This window comes from Gadus macrocephalus, chromosome 3 (genome assembly GCF_031168955.1).
Source record: "Gadus macrocephalus chromosome 3, ASM3116895v1".
Classification (NCBI taxonomy): Eukaryota; Metazoa; Chordata; class Actinopteri; order Gadiformes; family Gadidae; genus Gadus; species Gadus macrocephalus.
In genome coordinates, this window is record NC_082384.1 from 23,297,520 (window position 1) to 23,318,232 (window position 20,713).

Genomic DNA, 20,713 nt, shown 5'->3' on the forward strand with positions numbered 1-20,713 from the left:
CTGTTTTTTTAAAGTAAGTGAATTGATATAGAAAACCATTAACAGTTGTTTATGGTATATATGTTCCTACAATCCAATCTAAAAATAGGACTCCGATTTTAGTAAAATTGGCTTTTAATCATTGACAAAAAGTTAGGGAGGGCGCGCCAAGGAAAATGTGCGTAGGGCTCCAGATTTGCTAGGACGGTCCAGCCCTGGGCAAGGTGTCTGTTCTTTGTTGTAATTCCTGTACAACACTTGAGGCAAACCCTATACAATCGCAGGATGGTTTTCCCTTAAATATTGATAACATATACCGTATAGGCTACTGATAACTAGCAATAGACAAAACTACTGTACAAAACAGTAGCAACCATACTGCTTATAAAGTAGCCTCGCTGGTTGTTTGACTTGGGCGGCAGTTTAAAGACACAGTACTGGCGGAGCTTTTCCAAAGCCAACGAGTTCACTTGGATAATAATGTAAGACCAGGATCAATCCAATCTTCGCTACTGGAAGTAAGACGCATACAGTTCATGGTTTGGGTGGGGGGTTGACTCACTGGACGATAAGGAGTGATCACCGGGTGTGTGTACAGGCACAGTGCTAACCGAGCGATTTCGTTGTGGTACCAGCTGTCAATCTCTTTCACGTGATCTCAGGTAACATGATTTAATCTCCAATTGTTTATCCAATTTAGTATTTTTTCTTTAACAAAATCGACACGTGGCCGAAAGACAATCTATATGGACCCAAACAAAGTCGAATTATAACGCAAGTTTTCCAACTTCGAACCTCACATGCTGGATGTTTTGGTAGCATTAGCAGTTAGCAACATGACTGGGACGCTAGCAATATCCGTTAGCTTGGAGCTGTCAGCTCAACCAAACCTGATAGGCTTGTAGCTGATCCCTCCAGCAATACAATGAATTACAACCAATACCGCCATTAATGCTAGCAGTTGTATCATATAAAGGCCTCGTGTAACCCTATCTGGTAAGGTGCGTTCAAGTCATGTGGGACGTGGAAAAAGTGTTGGGGAAAGATTCCCCTCTATACAACTCTCGAGGGTTCGCGACAGTGCTTCACAAACCACCAGATGAATGCCACTGCTTTAGGTTTTCTAATTGTTGATTTGTGTGAGTAGTAAAGACTTCATTCAATTACGATACAATGTCCTTGATCAGCGGGCTTACGCTGACGTGTGGTTTGCTTTTGTAATATTATTTACCAACTAGTCTGATTTACCGGCAAATTTCTGGAAGATACCAAATTACTATTTGTAATTCACTACCAGGTGGCTTTTGGTGTTGACGTCGTTTACATGTCGGAAGTTGGTAATGAATGGTAACTCCCATATGTCTTGGGCGCAGCGTTCGTTTGCTTTCATTCCTCTCTTTTGATTTCCTTCCTCAACCAACTCCTTTGCTATGTTCATTTTTTCGGTTTCAGCTTTTCTAGTTGTCTTGGACTTCTTAATATCATGCTGCAGTTTAAATCTCAGACAAGTCTATCGGTATTCTGTATTCTAATAACCCACAGCCTATAAGGCTGCCTGTTGACTAGTGTGTACACAGAAAACAATATTTCAGTTATCGCGGGACTACATTAGATGTCTTTAGTAGTTGCCCATGAATTTGCACTCGACTGTATGATGAGGGAATCATACATTTGTAATAACTCTTCTACGTCATTAACTTCTTCAAAATATCATATATTCGTATTCTTCCCGAATGTTACTTTCAAACGTATTGCTGAGCGACGTTTTCCTGAACTGATATGTAACGCTACCAAGGGATGAGGCCAACCTGCTCTCATAATAAACTATATAAATGTATTAATAAACAATAAAATATAATCTTACAAGGTTTATTTATCCTCTCATTTTAAACATCTTTCTACTTATGGTCTATGGAACTACTATCTCCTGGTAGATGCTACAGATGTCCTGATGTCTGCATGTGGGATTTAGCCACAGTACAACGCAGTCATAAGGGAAGTAGAACTGTGTCAACAGTACCAACCCTGCAGTCTAACGTGTGACTGTCTTTCAGCATGGCCAGCATGTTCGACATTGACATAGAGACGGAAGATGTCAGCGAGGCAGAGGTGCGTTGCTAAGGCTGAGGTTCATGATGCACAGGGTTTTCTGGGGACTTTACCCTTCTCTCTTTAAAGTTCTAAATTCAGTCCAACACTTGCTGTGCAAGAATGTTGAAAGAATTTCATTCACTCATTTTCAAATGTTTACTGATGCCTGGCTGATTTTGGGATTTGTTATTCCACTGGTTTGTAGGATGAGGTGTGTGACTTCACCGTGGCAGAGACAGACATGTAAGTCAAATTTACTCCACACAATCTTGGCTTCTGTATATCTAAAAATATTTACAATGGACTGTTTGTAAGTATAGTACTTTTAGGAACAAGAAACAAAAAGGAAAACTATTAAAGGTCCCATGACATGCAACCAGGTGGGCGTGTCCACCTAGTTGTGTGCTGGATAGATCAGTCCACCAGCCTACCCAGTGGACTGTAGCAAACGTGGCTCATCTATCCATCACTCATCTAGGTGGACACGCCCACCTGTGATGTCATATGGGGCAGATTTCCAAAACGGCTTGTAACGGCTAATCGCACCACACCTGGTGGCATGTCATGGGACCTTTAAAGTTAATGTTATAAAATGAAAAGTGCGGCAAAACAACATCTGCATTATAACTTTGATGTTTACCACGAAACAATACTGAATATGTGGGCGGTGTCCAATAGTGTCCAGACGGAAGAAGTGGAGCTGACCAGTGCCACCGTCAACCGAGACAGCGAGCGAGTCGGACCTGAGTGCTTCGAGCTGCTCACCGTCCTCGGGAAGGGGGGCTATGGCAAGGTGTGTGTGTGTGTGTGTGTGTGTGTGTGTGTGTGTGTGTGTGTGTGTGTGTGTGTGTGTGTGTGTGTGTGTGTGTGTGTGTGTGTGTGTGTGTGTGTGTGTGTGTGTGTGTGTGTGTGTGTGTGTGTGTCTGAACCTCAAGCCTGAAAGTTTGTCTTTTGAGACAAAATATGGTCTTAACAATAAGTTGTTGGCTTGAGAATGTTTGTACAAGCGGTAGGATGACTAGAGCAACGACCAGATTGAAACTACAAACATAACCAATAAATGCCTTTGACCACTCATTGATCAGATGAATTGGACTATGAGGCCCATCAATCATTGATCAGATGAAGTAGAGTATGCTGCCTAGTGCCTACCACTCATTGATCAGATGAATTGGACTATGCTGCCTATCACTCGTATCATCAGATGATGATATATTTAAAGTTTCTCTCCAGGTGTTCCAGGTCCGCAAAGTCCAGGGGGGACAAACAGGGAAGATCTTCGCCATGAAGGTCCTAAGAAAGGTACCGTGGTGCAGGTTCTGCAAGAACCAGCTCCTCAGTCACTCACTCACTCACTCGGTCGCTGAGCCCACTTACTCACTCACTCACTAAGTCCACTAACTCACTCACTCAATCACTCACTAAGTCCACTAACTCAGTCACTCACTCACTCACTCACTCACTCACTAAGTCCACTAACTCACTCACTCACTCCACTAACTCACTCACTCACTAAGTCCACTAACTCACTCACTCACTCCACTTACTCACTCACTCACTCCCTCACTCACTCACTCACTCACTCCCTCACTCCACTTACTTACACACTCACTCCACTCACTCACTCACTCACTCACTCACTCACTCACTCACTCACTCACTCACTCACGCCACTCACTCACTCACTCACTCACTCACTCACTCACTCACTCACTCACTCACTCACTCACTCACTCACTCACTCACTCACTCACTCACTCACTCACTCACTCACTCACTCACTCACTCACTCACTCACCCCACACCACTCACTCACTCGCTCCACTAACTCTGTCTCTCTGTCTCCGTGTGTGCAGGCTAAGATAGTGTGTAATGCTAAAGACACAGCCCACACGCGGGCCGAGCGAGAGATCCTGGAGACGGTGAGACACCCGTTCATCGTGGACCTGCTGTACGCCTTTCAGACGGGCGGGAAACTCTACCTCATCCTTGAGTGTCTGAGCGGTGAGGTTCCCGTGTGTGGCGTTGGATAGTGTGTGTAGTGTGTTTTAATCTGTGTGGCGTTGTTTAGTGTGTGCTGTGTGTGTTTTAGCGTGTGATGTGTTTTGCTTGTATATTAGCGTGTCATACCTTGCGCAGTGTTTAACGTGTGTGGCGTTGTCTAGTTTGGGTTTTAGCGTGCGCAGCGTATTTAACGTGTGGGGCCTTGCCTATTGTGTTTAAGCGTGTGCTTTAGCATGCACAGTGTGGGGCCTTGCCTATTGTGTTTAAGCGTGTGCTTTAGCATGCACAGAGTGGGGCCTTGCCTATTGTGTTTAAGCGTGTGTTTTAGCGTGTGCAGCGTGTTTAACGTGTGGCGTTGTGTCTCCTTAGGGGGCGAGCTCTTCATGCAGCTGGAGAAAGAGGGCATCTTCATGGAGGACACTGCGTGGTAGGTCCTCCTGAAAATAATAAGGGCGGAACATACTGAACAAATAGGTGTTATTTTGAAGGAGACGTTGTGATCTTTCCATCTGGAGCCTATTTCCTGATTATTATTAATCATTAATCATTATTATTAATCATTAATCATCAATCCAAGGGATTAATGATTAATGATGAAGGTCTTTTGATATTGGGTGAGAACGCTGAAGCCTTAATGGGCTAAACGGGCTGCAATTTAATCCTCTGGGGACAAAACGCCGGTCAATGTCTGCCTCTAAAAGGGTTGGTTTGCCACTTACTCTGATTTAAGTCATATAGTCATAACATAATGGAAAGGATCCCTACAGAGAAATAAAACGCTATTGGGGTGCTATTGCCCCAATGGATAACATTGCAGCCCATTTAGCCGATTAAGGCTGCAGCAATCTCCCCCAATACTGGAAAAATCACGAGAAGATTTGTTGTCTGCATCAGTCACTTTGGTGCAGTCACACCAAAAGCGGCGTGAATATTCGTGCCACGTGTACGCACAAACTTCAAAACACTCGCGGGAGTTCTCAACCATGGCCGAGATAACCACCACTACGAGTCTTTACGTGTTGTTGAAGTACCAGAGACATCAGAGAACGAGAGTGTGTGTGTCAGAGAACATAACGTCATCCGGAAGCGCACACAGCTTTTGGCCGTGATACTAAATATTCTATTATATAGATATTGTATCGGGCTCCAAGAGTCCGCCAGGGGCCACAATCACTCTCTCCTCCATGTTGCGGATCAATCTGGACTCCAGGGAGTGGATACTGATTGGCTGTCATGACAAAGCGAAATTCACAGAAAAGTTTACGGGTATTCGTGCCGCGCCATTGATCAGCTCGCGCCGCAGGTTTTTCTGGTGGTAAACTTTCCCTCTAAACTCGTTTTTGCATTGACCTTGCATGGATTCGCGCTCTAGGTTGAAAGTTAAAAATGTCCTTTATCGTGTGTGTGTGTGTGTAGTTTCTACCTGGGGGAGATCACTTTGGCCCTGGGTCATCTCCACTCTAATGGAATCATCTACCGAGACCTCAAGCCAGAGAACATCATGCTGAATCACCAAGGTAACGTGTCTATGACCTACTGAATCACCAAGGTAACGTCTCTGACCTGCTGAATCACCAAGGTAACGTCTCTATGACCTGCTGAATCACCAAGGTAACGTCTCTATGACTTACTGAATCACCAAGGTAACGTCTCTATGACCTGCTGAATCACCAAGGTAACGTCTCTATGACCTGCTGAATCACCAAGGTAACGTCTCTATGACCTGCTGAATCACCAAGGTAACGTCTCTATGACCTGCTGAATCACCAAGGTAACGTCTCTATGACTTACTGAATCACCAAGGTAACGTCTCTATGACCTGCTGAATCACCAAGGTAACGTCTCTATGACTTACTGAATCACCAAGGTAACTGTATCCTAAATATGGCTACATATGCTAGGTAGTGTTTATCCTCTCGGTCCGGCTACACTTGCTAGCTAGCATACTAAGGAGTAGCTCATGGATTTGTGTGGGTGACGGGTTGGCTTGTTGTCCCAAAGGTCACATCAAGTTGACGGACTTTGGTCTCTGCAAGGAGTCCATCCACGATGGGGCCGTAACACACACCTTCTGTGGCACCATCGAGTACATGTGAGTGGCGCTGAACGGGTGATACGATCACATGACGTATGGCATCAAGTGACATCACATCTTATTGTCTCTCTCTCTCTCTGTCTCTGTCTCTCTCTCTGTCTCTCTCTCTGTCTCTCTCTCTGTCTCTCTCTCTGTCTCTGTCTCTGTCTCTCTGTCTCTCTTTGTCTCTCTCTGTCTCTGTCTCTGTCTCTCTGTCTCTCTCTCTGTCTCTCTCTCTGTCTCTCTCTGTCTCTCTGTCTCTCAGGGCTCCAGAGATTCTGACCCGTTTGGGTCACAACCGGGCAGTGGACTGGTGGAGTCTTGGAGCTCTGATGTACGACATGATGACCGGCTCGGTGAGAGGGAGGGAGGGAGGGAGGGAGAGAGAGAGAGAGAGAGAGAGAGAGAGAGAGAGAGAGAGAGAGAGAGAGAGGGAGGGAGGGAGGGGAGATATTTCGAAAGCCCTTCCAAATGCACCCCTACGCGGCCCCATCTGGTGTGTCCTGGTCCTACTAATGGCGCGTTTCCACTGCAGGGTGCGGAACGGATCGGATCGCAAAGGTGCGGGTCGGGTCGCGTTTCCACCGCCAAAAGTGGGCGTGACCCGGACTTTGCCGTACCCGTTCCGGCCCCATTCTCGGGACTCCTCCGTTGCGGTACCCAAAACGAGACCAGACGCCTGAAAGGGTCCCGTGAAATTCTAGCTACACCCCCCCTCCGTTGATTGGTCGACAGAATCGTCACTTCCGGGTGACGCGGGGATAAAAACAAACAAACAGTAGCCTCGAGGTATTATTCTTTACAATTAACATGTCGCGTAAAAAGCTTGCTTGGGCGAACAAGGAGGTGGAGACGTTCGTCTGCATTCTTGGTGTAGGGGGGTGTAGGGGGTCCTACTATAGGTGTAGGGGGTCCTGGTCCTACTATAGGTGTAGGGGGTCCTGGTCCTACTATAGGTGTAGGGGGTCCTACTATAGGTGTAGGGAGTCCTACTATAGGTGTAGGGGGTCCTACTATAGGTGTAGGGTGGTCCTACTATAGGTGTAGGGGGTCCTGGTCCTACTATAGGTGTAGGGGGTCCTACTATAGGTGTAGGGGGTCCTGGTCCTACTATAGGTGTAGGGGGTCCTACTATAGGTGTAGGGGGTCCTGGTCCTACTATAGGTGTAGGGTGGTCCTACTATAGGTGTAGGGGGTCCTACTATAGGTGTAGGGGGTCCTACTATAGGTGTAGGGTGTCCTGGTCCTGCTATAGGTGTAGGGGGTCCTACTATAGGTGTAGGGTGTCCTGGTCCTACTATAGGTGTAGGGGGTCCTGGTCCTACTATAGGTGTAGGGGGTCCTGGTCCTACTATAGGTGTAGGGGGTCCTGGTCCTACTATAGGTGTAGGGGGTCCTGGTCCTACTATAGGTGTAGGGGGTCCTGGTCCTACTATAGGTGTAGGGTGGTCCTACTATAGGTGTAGGGGGTCCTGGTCCTACTATAGGTGTAGGGGGTCCTACTATAGGTGTAGGGTGTCCTACTATAGGTGTAGGGTGTCCTGGTCCTACTATAGGTGTAGGGTGTCCTGGTCCTACTATAGGTGTAGGGTGTCCTGGTCCTACTATAGGTGTAGGGGGCCCTGGTCCTACTATAGGTGTAGGGGGTCCTACTATAGGTGTAGGGTGTCCTGGTCCTACTATAGGTGTAGGGTGTCCTGGTCCTACTATAGGTGTAGGGTGTCCTACTATAGGTGTAGGGTGTCCTGGTCCTACTATAGGTGTAGGGTGTCCTACTATAGGTGTAGGGTGTCCTGGTCCTACTATAGGTGTAGGGTGTCCTGGTCCTACTATAGGTGTAGGGGGCCCTGGTCCTACTATAGGTGTAGGGGGTCCTACTATAGGTGTAGGGTGTCCTGGTCCTACTCTAGGTGTAGGGGGTCCTACTATAGGTGTAGGGTGTCCTGGTCCTACTCTAGGTGTAGGGGGTCCTACTATAGGTGTAGGGTGTCCTGGTCCTACTCTAGGTGTAGGGGGTCCTACTATAGGTGTAGGGTGTCCTGGTCCTACTATAGGTGTAGGGGGTCCTGGTCCTACTATAGGTGTAGGGGGTCCTACTCTAGGTGTAGGGGGTCCTGGTCCTACTATAGGTGTAGGGTGTCCTGGTCCTACTATAGGTGTAGGGGGTCCTGGTCCTACTATAGGTGTAGGGGGGTCCTGGTCCTACTATAGGTGTGGGGTGTCCTGGTCCTACTACAGGTGTAGGGGGGTCCTGGTCCTACTATAGGTGTGGGGTGTCCTGGTCCTACTATAGGTGTAGGGTGTCCTGGTCCTACTCTAGGTGTAGGGGGTCCTGGTCCTACTATAGGTGTAGGGTGGTCCTACTATAGGTGTAGGGGGTCCTGGTCCTACTAAGGGTGTAGGGGGTCCTGGTCCTACTATAGGTGTAGGGGGTCCTGGTCCTACTACAGGTGTAGGGGGTCCTGGTCCTACTATAGGTGTAGGGGGTCCTACTATAGGTGTGGGGTGTCCTGGTCCTACTATAGGTGTAGGGGGTCCTGGTCCTACTATAGGTGTAGGGGGTCCTGGTCCTACTATAGGTGTAGGGGGTCCTGGTCCTACTATAGGTGTAGGGGGTCCTACTAAGGGTGTAGGGGGTCCTACTATAGGTGTAGGGGGTCCTGGTCCTACTAAGGGTGTAGGGGGTCCTGGTCCTACTATAGGTGTAGGGGGTCCTGGTCCTACTACAGGTGTAGGGGGTCCTGGTCCTACTATAGGTGTAGGGGGTCCTACTATAGGTGTAGGGGGTCCTACTATAGGTGTGGGGTGTCCTGGTCCTACTATAGGTGTAGGGGGTCCTGGTCCTACTATAGGTGTAGGGGGTCCTGGTCCTACTATAGGTGTAGGGGGTCCTACTATAGGTGTAGGGGGTCCTACTATAGGTGTAGGGGGTCCTGGTCCTACTATAGGTGTAGGGTGTCCTGGTCCTGCTATAGGTGTAGGGGGTCCTGGTCCTACTATAGGTGTAGGGGGTCCTGGTCCTACTATAGGTGTAGGGTGTCCTGGTCCTACTATAGGTGGGGGTCCTGGTCCTACTATAGGTGTAGGGGGTCCTGGTCCTACTATAGTTGTAGGGTGGTCCTACTCTAGGTGTAGGGGGTCCTGGTCCTACTATAGGTGTAGGGTGTCCTGGTCCTGCTATAGGTGTAGGGTGGTCCTACTCTAGGTGTAGGGGGTCCTGGTCCTACTATAGGTGTGGAGTGTCCTGGTCCTGCTATAGGTGTAGGGTGTCCTACTATAGGTGTAGGGTGTCCTGGTCCTACTATAGGTGGGGGTCCTGGTTCTTCTTCTTACTATTATCTCCCCCACCCCCAGCCCCCCTTCACAGCAGAGAACAGGAAGAAGACCATCGATAAGATACTCAAGTGTAAAATCAACTTGCCGCCATACCTCACTGTGGACGCCAAGGACCTCATCAAGAAGGTAAAAAGCACGCACTGACTGCACTGTGGAGACAAAGGACCTCATCAAGAATGCAACATGCACAAACTTAATTCACTGTGGTGAACAAGGAGGCCATAAAGCAGATAACACTCACGCACTTCACTCTGGGGGCCGAGGTCGCCATAACCCGGGGAAACACACAAAGCCCACGGTTACATGTGCGCCTCTGTATCCCCCTCCAGCTGCTGAAGAAGAGTTCTGCCCAGAGACTCGGCTCCAGCAACATGGACTGTCTTGATATACAGGTGACACTCGCTCACTCGCTCACTCACTCGCTCGCTCGTAAAGCCCTTGGTAATCACGCTCCTCTCTTCTTCTGCAGAAACATCCGTTCTTCCGACACATCAGCTGGGACGACTTGCTCAACAAGAGAGTAGAGCCGCCCTACAGGCCCCAGCTGGTACTGCACGCCGTATTTCTATAGCGATGATGGGGTTTTGAGTTGTGTCTAGAATGCTCTTCACTCAAGTGTGTGTGTGTGTGTGTGTGTGTGTGTGTGTGTGTGTGTGTGTGTGTGTGTGTGTGTGTGTGTGTGTGTGTGTGTGTGTGTGTGTGTGTGTGTGTGTGTGTGTGTGTGTGTGTGTGCAGAAGTCGGATGAGGACGTCAGTCAGTTTGACAGCATCTTCACCCGCCAGACGCCGGTGGACAGCCCCGACGACACCTCCCTCAGCCACGGCGCCCAGCAGGCCTTCGCTGTGAGTCCAGCAGCGCGCTTGGCGGCCATCTTGGCTCTAAACGCCCGGCACTATTGCTGTGTCTGAAATCGCGCTCTTACATAAGTGCACTTCATTATCCCTACAGTACACTTACTCATAGGCGCAGTGCTCCCATTTCTACAGTGCAGTCAAAACAGCCTTCGCGCACCTACCGGAAATGGGTTTTCAGTTGGACGGTTCTTCTTCGGTGGTATTTTTTTTCTTCTGCTTGATCATTTCCGTTAGTCGCCTCCAGCCTATTAGCGGTCTAGCAGTATTCACGTTATCGTTCTTGATACCAACTGATTACAGAATTAACAACATACTGGTCTGATACAGCCTAAAACAATGTAGTTGCGCTGAAAAAAAAAAAATAAAGTGTAATTTTACTTACATTTGTAAAGCACGTTGGTCTCAAATGTTACAATGTCCTCCATTTTCCGATTTGAAATTCCCGCCCCCTCCGCTACGTAGACAAGATGGCGGCCGTTGAGGGTGGAAAGTGTCCATCGGTCCACACTCAAGTTTTAGATCGTTTTTGAGTGCGCCACCGAGGTACTTCCAGTGCACTGCGTTTTGGCGCACTCTCCGTTTTTGCGCAAAGTGCACTCAAAAAATTAAGTAAGTATGGTAGTGTGCGATTTCAGACACCTGCTGCTCTTCCATTGTTGAAGTGCATCAAGTCAAGCCAGCCCCTTATATCTGTTTTAGTGTTGGTGTGTAATCAATGTGTGTAACGTGGTGTCTTGTGTTCTTATTGTGTAGTAGCCTCACACGCGCGCGTGCGGTCTAGATGTATAATGCGCGTGTATCGTCTAGATGTATAATATACGTGTGTGTGTGTGTGTGTGTGTGCAGGGCTTCACCTATGTGGCGCCGTCCGTCCTGGAGAGTCTGAAGGAGGGGTTCTCCTTTGAACCGAGAGCACGGACCAGACGACAGAACAGTAGCCCCCGCACGCCCATCAGGTAACGCACGCACGCACGCACGCACGCACGCACGCACGCACGCACGCACGCACGCACGCACGCACGCACGCACGCACGCACGCACGCACGCACGCACGCACGCACGCACGCACGCACGCACGCACGCACGCACGCACGCACGCACGCACGCACGCACGCACGCACGCGCGCGCGGATGGTGATGACAGTCATTAAGAGGTGCCTCCCTGTCTCGTCAGCCCACCTAAATTCTCTATGGCCGGACCCTTCAAGTCCAGCATGGAGGGAGAGCACTCCCCCCCACCAGCCCAAGCCCCAGCCACAGCATCGCTGGACAACGGCTCAGCCTCTCAGCCAATCAGGACGCCTGCCAGGAACAAGAAGCAGAAGGCCCATCGCAGATGAACGACTGGTGGACCAATCACGGCACCATCTTCCCTTGATTGACAGTCCCCTGTGTGAGGGTTGGCCCTATGGGGCGGGATCAGGCTTTGACTGTAAAACCCTCCAATTTTTGTTGTCATGGCAACATTATAATTAATGCAATGTTTTCACATCTCTCTAAGCTTGTTGGTGTCTATGTCGGGCGTGGCTTCCTTTTGCAAAGGAGGTGTGGTCTAATATGTGGGTGTGGTTTGTTTGAGTGGGCATGGTCTCTTTCAGATGACCGGGCCAATTAAAACACACACACACACACACACACACACACACACACACACACACACACACACACACACACACACACACACACACACACACACACACACACACACACACACACACACGATCTGGTGTGAACCGGTTCTGTGAGCAGCTTGTATAAAAATTATTTTGAGTACATCAGTAAAGTATTTTTGGCTAGCGGTGTTCAAGGACTACGGGGTCCTTCCCTCTCCCCCTAATCGCCCTGCATTCAGTTCACTGAGGGACAGGTGTGTCCCACCGATACTGCAATCAGCAGGTGGCCAGGTGGGAGCCAACGAGAGGTCATGCCTGCAGTAGCAGGTGGTGAGGCGTCCCGTTATACTCTGGCTGTTTTCCTGGTCGGTGGTTTCACTGAGGGCCAACACCACGATGTGATACCAGGGGAGGGGGCGGTCACCACCTCTCCTCTCGCACGCTGCCTGGCGAGTGGCGACCCCTCTCTCCCACCTGGCATCTCTTGCAGGGTAAGTCAGGTCCTGCGGGGATCGTAAGGCAGGAATGTATCTGAGATATAGAACGTTTGTAAAGAATAAAACGTGCCCCTCTGTGATACAAATATTTTATTGGCCCTCTCACCGTTCCAAGAGGCTGCTAATTGGACAAGGTTGAAGGTGCAGGTTTGATTAATTTATGTCAAAGGAGTAATCCACCGGACAAATCTTTTTCTGTACTTACTCGAGAACTAAATATTTTGGAACATTTAGCAATCATTATGGAAAATTGTGCCAAAAATGTGAAAGCCCTCATTCTCAGGCTTCTAGATAGCAACGGTTTTCTAAAGGGCTCATGCATTGTACAGGAGCATAAATATGTTCTTGATAGTAATGGCGTTTTGGTCATTGTTTAGTAATTGATCTGGAAATGATTTGTCATTATGGGAAGTTGTGTTTGAAACTAGCACCTAATTTCTCATGAGATGTGGTGCAAAAAAAGTTGTTATTGGGTTCCCGTATATTTACGTTTCGTTTGGATTTTACACCACTATACATTTCTTCAGCCATCACAAAATGGCGGAGCATCGCCACCAGAAAGTCCTGTGATGCATTCTGCTACAAGCCAAATGCACAGCATGGTGGGAGCCCAGTCCATGGAATCGTTTTTACCGTTGCATGAAATCAGTCATTGTGTATTTATACATAGAATTAAACTAATGACATGCAGAATCATATATCAAAGGGAGGCTGAATTCCCGGTTAATAGTAGGCCTATATATAGCCTACCTGATGCAAGACCGACTGATAAGCATCATAAACCCGACATCCCTTTGACTGCAAATAGGCTATAGATCATGCCTTTAAGAGGCTCAAACTGATGAAGATAATGTACCCTGCACCAGATGTCATCAGAATCCGCTTTTATGTAGCCAATCGCTGGGGGCTAGCTGCTGTCAACTTTTTTGGTAGTAGTTGTGATTTGCAATGGGTTATGGCAGGTAACCGTTAACGTGGTAAACGGTACCTTGAGATGACCGCATCTGTCTACTTTGAGGTTGATTTAATAAAATACGAATGTTGGAAAGTATTTGGTGCAAAATATAATTTGCCTTGACTATCAAAAAAATCTTCAGTTTTCATTCAAATCTCTGAGCCCTGAACGTGTAGTGCTGTGGCCCCCAGAACTCCTGGGCAGCACAATTATGCAAAAGATTGTTTTTTGACCAATGGCTTAACGATCATTATCAAGCATATTCAATAGAAATGTACTTTTATTCCTCTTAAATCAATTAGTGTTTACGTGTAACATAGCTAGCGCTTCCATTTAATTATCCAGTTTTTTATTTTTTAGGCCTATTAATTTCTTAGCGGTTAGTTTAGTTACCTCGTTGCCAGTTAATTAGCGTTGAGTCAACTAGTGGTTTAACTATAGTTTGCGTAACAATTGCCAAGGTTGTTACGCAAAGTGCCAAGGTTCTAGGGTCTGGCTTCGTCCTCCTGCAACACGGAGGCACGGAGCCTCTCTGGTGACATCTGGAAGAAAAAGAAAAAAAAAAAGTTTAGCCGATATAGTGATTTTTATTTTTCCCGATTTAATAATCTGTTTTCCCGATTTAGTGATCTGTTTGCATGATTTAATAATCTGTGGGCACGGCACAATTTAATAAATTGCAGGAACGAGATAACTTGTGGCCACAGTTTAATAATTCGTTGGAACGAGATAGGCCTACTTATGTTGTGGCTTATGTTGTGGTTGTCTATTGTTGCAGCAGGGGTTTGACCCATGTCGGCTATGGACAAGATAGAAGAGATATCGTTCTATTTTAACCTCGGAATGAATTACAATGACATTCTAAAGTCACTTGCTGTTAGGCAAGGAGTTATTATAAGTAAGAGGCACTTAATTAGGCTGCTAAAAATGCACGGGTACAGCCGAAGACAATATGATGACCTCGGCCTATACACCTTGCATAACGGCAATAGAATGCGTCTACCCTGCTGCAACAATAGACAACACACCAACACCCCTTTTATAATTGTTAATTCGTGGCGACAACATAAGTATCTAGTTCCCACGAATTATTAAATTGTGGGCACAGAATAATTATCTTGTTCCCACGAATTATTAAACTGTTGCCAGAAATTAATTAGGCCTATCTCGTTCCCGCAATTTATTAAATTGTGGCCACAGATAAGTAATGCTGACAGATCACTAAATCGGGAAAACAGATTATTAAATCGGGAAAACAGATCACTAAATCGGGCAAACAGGTATATTTATTTTTTCCCAGATGTCACCAGGGGGGCTCTTCCATGTGTTCTTGACCTTTAATTTTGCTCGGACCCTGTTATTCACCGATGGCGGGTGTATTTTCTTTTAAGTTTATTTTTATATTATTTTAGGTCATTAATAGGCTAAGGTTTTGTGTGAGACAATTCAGTGAAAAAAAACGACAAAACAAAATGTATTCTCCTTAAACAAAATGAAACAGGTTTGTTCTGGAAAGAATAAATAGACTAAGGGAGTTGACCTAAAGCCTATAGATTTAAATAATCTGCGCTTCGCATAACCGCTTCAAATCGCTTTGAGAGGAACATCAGGTGGACAGATACTGTCTTTGTTGATAACCTGGATAAATTAAATTAATTGAGCCAATAGAATACCATTGACTGTCAAACCGATGACATATTTGCAATTATTTTTAAATTAAATTCATACAACATTTCCAATGTGATGCATGAGTCAAATAGACAGTTTAAGAGATCACACAGAATATGAGGGTCTAGGCCTACGCTTTTAATGTTTAGATGATATCACTCTATAGTGAATCACTTGATGGCCTGAAGGGAAACAGCCCAACATAGAAGCGCGCGCTCGTCTTTGATTCCTCGTCGTCGCCTTCGTTGTCGTCGTGCGTCCGTCGGGTCACGTTGTGGGGGGCCCCTGGACGCGGTCCCCTGAAAGGAGCAGAGGACAGAATATGAACAAAGAATGTTACGTAAAAAAGATATATGTAGCGGAAACACATCAAAGATTTCCTCCCTAACAACCATTAAAACCATTAAAACTCAAGTAATTCGAGTAAACAAATTAAGGGCTGTATTATCGAGAAAACGCCGCGGTGACGTTCCGGCTCAGGTGACTGACCTCCAGCTCGGCGCTAGACCATCACCGGAACTGATTTCTGCTCCCAGCACCTCTCGATCAGGTCCAGCATGATCTCCTGGCACGATATAGTAAATACGTTTAATAGGTTCAAGTTAACCATAAAGTAAATAATGTATCTAATTGATGTATAATTTGTTTTGTCTTTCTTTATTATTAGCTGTATCTAACCTTGTACCATAATCAACGTAAAAATCAAATAATTAGATTGCCATTGAAATTTGAAAGAGTTCCATCAGCAGACTCTGACAAACACAAATAAAAGAAGCAGACAATAATGACGTTTTAAAGTACACAGAAAAAAAAATCCATAGTTGAAATTACAAATGTTCCTTTGATGATGTTACCGTCGACCTGTGACCTCTATGAATTTACCCACTCGTAGGGATTATCCTGCCTCTTGCTGCGGAAGAGCTGCTTAGCAACGCTCTCCTTCATGATGGGATTGGCATCTGGTCATAGCAACAAAAATACAAATACACACCAACGTGTTCGCTTATGAATGTCCTTGTTATATATATTCACCAGATCTCCTGGCAAGCAAAGTATAATCGTAAGAATTGAGTCATGCTCATATTGCATGTATTTTAGCAAACATTCAGAATCCTCCTAATTATTAGCCAGAGTAGGTTAAAGATGGTCTTTATTTCAATGTTTGTAATTGGGCTTTAGAGTGGACTATTGGAAAATCCAGCTGCTATTTCCCAGTACCTCTAGGTGTTGGTGTGTCTTGTGCAGGATGATAAACTACAGTCAATAAGGGGCTGCTCATTCCCCTAAAGGTATAGTCCCAGGGGAGGCTCCCACAAGACCCGCTCTGCCTCTCTGCTAGGAGGATGTGAGAATGAGGCTAGCTCGGTCAAGGGCTGCGCGGTGTAGCCCAAACCCCCATAGCCCTTCCCAGCGACGTGACAAACCACACTCTCCAAACACAGTTTGCACTAATTAATATTATTCTGCTATATGGTTTACTGTCATGTTTTCTCTCTTTATCCTTATCTTAACGTTTAGAACTTATCCAAATCTATTATTTTTTATTAAAGTAGCTATCTTATCGTATATTTGCGTTATGTAATTTAATGTATTATTTAAGTGATTATGCATGATGCATTTTATTAAATGCACAGCCCTGTTTTTTTGGAATTAATAACCGGACAACAAATGTTGACACAAAACGAGCACACAACCCGAACATGCATCAGCATTCTGTACCAAATTGAGAATTGATTGGCCTAATCGTTATGTCCCCCAAATATAAGATTTAACATTTCCTTAATGCTAAATAGTTTGTATGTACATTGAGTAATACATGACATGTTATATGTTATATCTATATTATTATATACATCTCAACTGAATTTGCATTCTACATGAGGCCCAAAATGATAGACAATATATTGCTGTGTTTGTTCTGTGAACCTACCTGTGCAAACTGCAGCCAAGATCAGGAAAACGAAAAAAACCAGCGCAAATGTCTTCATGTTGTTCACCTTTGCTTCCCGAGGCTGTAGTACTTTAAGACACGTTCTGCAGGTCGAGGTGGTTAAATAGCCCCCACGTCACTGACAGCCATAACACCGAGATCAAATAAAAAAAAGAATTACATAGTTAGAAAAAGAATACCGAGGGATTATGGCCATTTTAATTATAATATTAATTTCATTCAATGTATCTTGTGTTCTAATGAAAATTTGGTGTATAATTCAATATCATAATTCCTGCGACGCATTCGTCAAGTAAATCAAGAATGTTCATCCAGGGTGTAATTTATATTTTCACCACCAGGTAGAAATGACGTTCAATTCTGTACTATTTTTGACAGCTCAATTTCATTAGTTATTACTAATAAAATCCACACCAGATTACTGGCACACATGCAAGGATGCATACGAACACACACCAAACTACACCAAAATGGACCTTCACATGACCAATTCAGAAACCAGAAACGTGTAATATTTTGTTGAATTCATGGAAATCGTGTTTATTTTCTTTAAAGTCATACGATATGTCTCTATATCATCGTTGGCTAAGGAATAGGTCTATATTAGATCAATGCATCAAAAAAAAAATATCATGGCGACAATTAATTTATAACGGACGGTCAGCTCTCAATGTTTACTGCGTTTCAAACAGGGAGAATGACACCAAAATAAAAAACTACATTTCTTTAGGCTATATTGTTCCATTTGGGCAGTGGTTGAAAGTCTATAGGCCTGTTCAGATCGAATTGATTGAAATTTAAAGAAAAGTAGCCTATAGGCATAAGTACTACAAAAATAATGATAATAATTATAAGATATAATAAGATATACGTATATATAATATAATGATAATATTATTATAATAAATTATGATTAATAAATCACAGGCCTAATAAATCACTTTGGGTCAGAAGATCAATGAAAGTTAGAAGAAACTTACATTTTCCCCTGAACAATAATTAATAATTATAAGTATGTTCAAGTTCCCACCATAAAGTAAATAATGTATCTAATTGATGCATAATTTGTTTTGTCTTTCTCTATTATTAGTTGGATCCAACATTGCTCCATAATTGACATAAAAATAAAATAATTATTTCCATTGAAATGTGAATGAGTTCCATCAGCAGAATCAACACAAATAAAAGAAGCAGACATATTGACGTTTTAAAGTACACCGAAAAAAATATCCTTAGATGTGTTGAAATTCCAAATGCTCCTCTGATGATGCAACTGTCGACCTTTGACCTCTGTGATCCTTACCCTCATTGGCTCGTCAGGTTGGCCGGCCTTAGCCGGCCGTTCCTGCCAGATGTCTATGGTTCCTGCCTCTTGCTGTGGAAGAGCTGCTTAGCAACGCTCTCCTTCATGATGGGATTGGCATTTGGTCATAGCAACAAAAATACAAATACACACCAACGTGTTCACTTATGAATGTCCTTGTTATGTATATTCACCAGATCTCCTGGCGAGCAAAGTATAATCGTACGATTTGAGTCATATTCATATTGCATGTATTTTACAAACATTCAGAATCCTCCTAATTATTAGCCAGAGTAGGTTAAAGATGGTCTTTATTTCAATGTTTGTAACTGGGCTTTGAGTAAAGAATTGGTTATTTCAAAATCCAGCTGCAATTTACCAGTACTTTTTTGTGTTGGTGTCTCTTGCACGATGATAAACTATGGTCAATAAGGGTCTAGGCCTATGCATTTAATGTTTAGATGATATCACCCTACAGAAATCACTTGATATAGGCCGGCAGGGAAACAGCCCAACATAGAAGCACGCGCTCGTCTTTGATTCCTCATCGTTGTCTTCGTTGTCGAAACTCTCCACATGCCCAAACTTATAATGGACATTATCAAACTTCTTCACGAAAAAGTTTAGTTTTCTTTGCATGAAAGATTATTATTTAATTCCACAAAGAACATTTATGTGTAACCCGGGGCATATAAACACTGGGACCCAAAATTAATTACTTTCTCTCGATTGAAACCCATTCATATTTTTCGATCTCATAGGTCCAATGGGCTCTACCGGAAGGGGCATGACTTCGCCATAGGAGGAAAGAGTTTTTTTGGGGGGCTACAGGAAACAGAAGTGTCCGATCATGCACAGCCCTGTTTTTTTGGAATTATTAACCAGAGAACAAATGTTGACACAAAACGACCACACAACCCAAACATGCATCAGCATTCTGCATCAAATGTAAAACTGATTGGCCTAATCGTTATGTCCCCCAAATATAAGATTTAACATTTTCTTAATGCTAAATAGTTTGTTTGTACATTGGGTAATACATGAAATGTAATATATTACATGTATACATACTATTATATAAATCTCAACTGCATTTTCATTCTACCTGAGGCCCAAAATGATAGACGTAGGCCTACAGTATATTGCTGTAATTGTTCTATGAACCTACCTGTGTAAAATGCAGCTAAGATCAGGAAAACGAAAACAAGCACGAATGTCTTCATGTTGTTCACCTTTGCTTCCCGAGGCTTTAGTACTGTAAGACACTGTGTGCAGGTCGAGGAGGCTCTACTACTGTAAGACACTAGCTGTGTTCGAAATCGTTCCCTATCATGGATGTAGTGCACTAAATAGGGTGCACGCCATTTTGTAGGGTGTTCGAATTCTCAGTGGTCCACTATATAGGGCACTATATAGTGGACTTAAAATAGGGTACATACGATGTTCCCTACATGTTACTCCTGTATACCACAATGCATTGCGGTCGTGTTTTTCCGGAGGAGAAGAAGAAGCTGAATAACCGCGAAAACGAATACATTTAATGATGGAGTCTCCGGCTTTCGTTTAGAAATGTCAACAATTTATTTGGGATTTAACATAGAATATTTAACATTCAAAATTAATAAAAAAAATACTTGAACAAGGAAATGTAACATTCAACATCAATACAACCTCCAGCTTTCCTCGTGAGTGCCTGGTTTGTTTACATGATGTGGGCGCATCTGTCTGCGTCACACAAATACCCGGCGCATTTACTGATGCAAATGACGTTTAGAAATGTTCAGCGTAGTGTCCGAATTCTCGTTCCCTATTCCCTATATAGTGCACTAAATCATGTACACTATATAGGGAATAGGGAACGAGTGTATAGGGAACGATTTCGAACACAGCTACTGTCTGCAGGTCGAGGTGGTTAAATACCCCCCACGTCACTGACACCCAGAAAAAAACAGATTTAAATAAAAAATAATTACATGCTAATAGTGGCAACTGGTCAGTAGGGGCAAGTGAGCAACCACAAGTCCGGGTGTTCAGGTGTCTCACTGGGTGTCCCCCAGGGGTCAGTCTTGGGTCCACTCCTCTTCACCACTTACCTCCTCCCGCTGGGCACACTCCTCCGTCACCATGGGGTCCATTTTCACTGCTACGCTGACGACACACAGGTCTACATCTCCACCAAACCCACCGCTGCCATCCCCCCCACTTCCCTCATCACGTGCCTGGAAGAGATCCGGAGCTGGTTGAGCAGGAACTTCCTGAAACTCAATGGAAACAAGACCGAGGCCCTGCTCATCGGATCCAAATCCACCCTCACTAAATCACAACACACCCCAGCTCCACTCATAATTATCGATGGATTCCCAGTACCCTTCTCCTCCAAAGTCAAG

At 45.0% G+C, this 20,713-nt stretch overlaps 1 protein-coding gene and 1 long non-coding RNA gene across 10 annotated transcripts; one reads left to right on the top strand and one right to left on the bottom strand.

The window, feature by feature from the left end:
* Positions 1-152: 152 nt before the first annotated feature.
* LOC132454635 (ribosomal protein S6 kinase beta-2-like) lies at positions 153-13,500 on the top strand. Of its 8 annotated transcripts, none has more exons than XM_060048128.1 (16): positions 153-641; positions 1,914-2,088; positions 2,276-2,313; positions 2,749-2,863; positions 3,304-3,372; positions 3,927-4,074; positions 4,444-4,501; positions 5,491-5,591; positions 6,076-6,166; positions 6,414-6,504; positions 9,503-9,610; positions 9,814-9,876; positions 9,954-10,031; positions 10,220-10,327; positions 11,186-11,295; positions 11,514-13,500. In XM_060048128.1, exons 2-16 carry the CDS (start codon positions 2,035-2,037, stop codon positions 11,677-11,679), a joined length of 1,398 nt encoding a protein of 465 aa, XP_059904111.1. In that variant the 5' UTR covers positions 153-641; positions 1,914-2,034; the 3' UTR covers positions 11,680-13,500. The 8 variants fall into 8 exon arrangements, with proteins under 8 accessions (XP_059904111.1, XP_059904112.1, XP_059904113.1 ...); XM_060048129.1 differs by having other exon boundaries at positions 153-497; positions 2,034-2,088; XM_060048130.1 differs by having other exon boundaries at positions 153-461; positions 2,034-2,088.
* Positions 13,501-15,189: 1,689 nt separating this feature from the next.
* LOC132454638 (uncharacterized) lies at positions 15,190-19,513 on the bottom strand. 2 transcript variants are annotated; one of them, XR_009524967.1, is made up of 5 exons: positions 19,495-19,513; positions 17,003-17,141; positions 15,955-16,031; positions 15,562-15,637; positions 15,190-15,371 (listed from the first exon to the last, which is right to left on the bottom strand). It is a non-coding gene; the product is annotated as an uncharacterized LOC132454638 (long non-coding RNA). The 2 variants fall into 2 exon arrangements; XR_009524968.1 differs by lacking the exon at positions 19,495-19,513 and adding an exon at positions 18,327-18,345.
* Between the last annotated feature and the right edge of the window lie 1,200 nt (positions 19,514-20,713).

Coding starts and splice junctions, on each gene's coding strand:
- LOC132454635 (XM_060048128.1), top strand. CDS start 2,035: ATGGCCAGCATGTTCGACATTGACATAGAGACGGAAGATGTCAGCGAG. Junction 2,314..2,748: donor ACCGTGGCAGAGACAGACAT/GTAAGTCAAATT, acceptor GGTGTCCAATAG/TGTCCAGACGGAAGAAGTGG. Junction 3,373..3,926: donor CCATGAAGGTCCTAAGAAAG/GTACCGTGGTGC, acceptor CCGTGTGTGCAG/GCTAAGATAGTGTGTAATGC.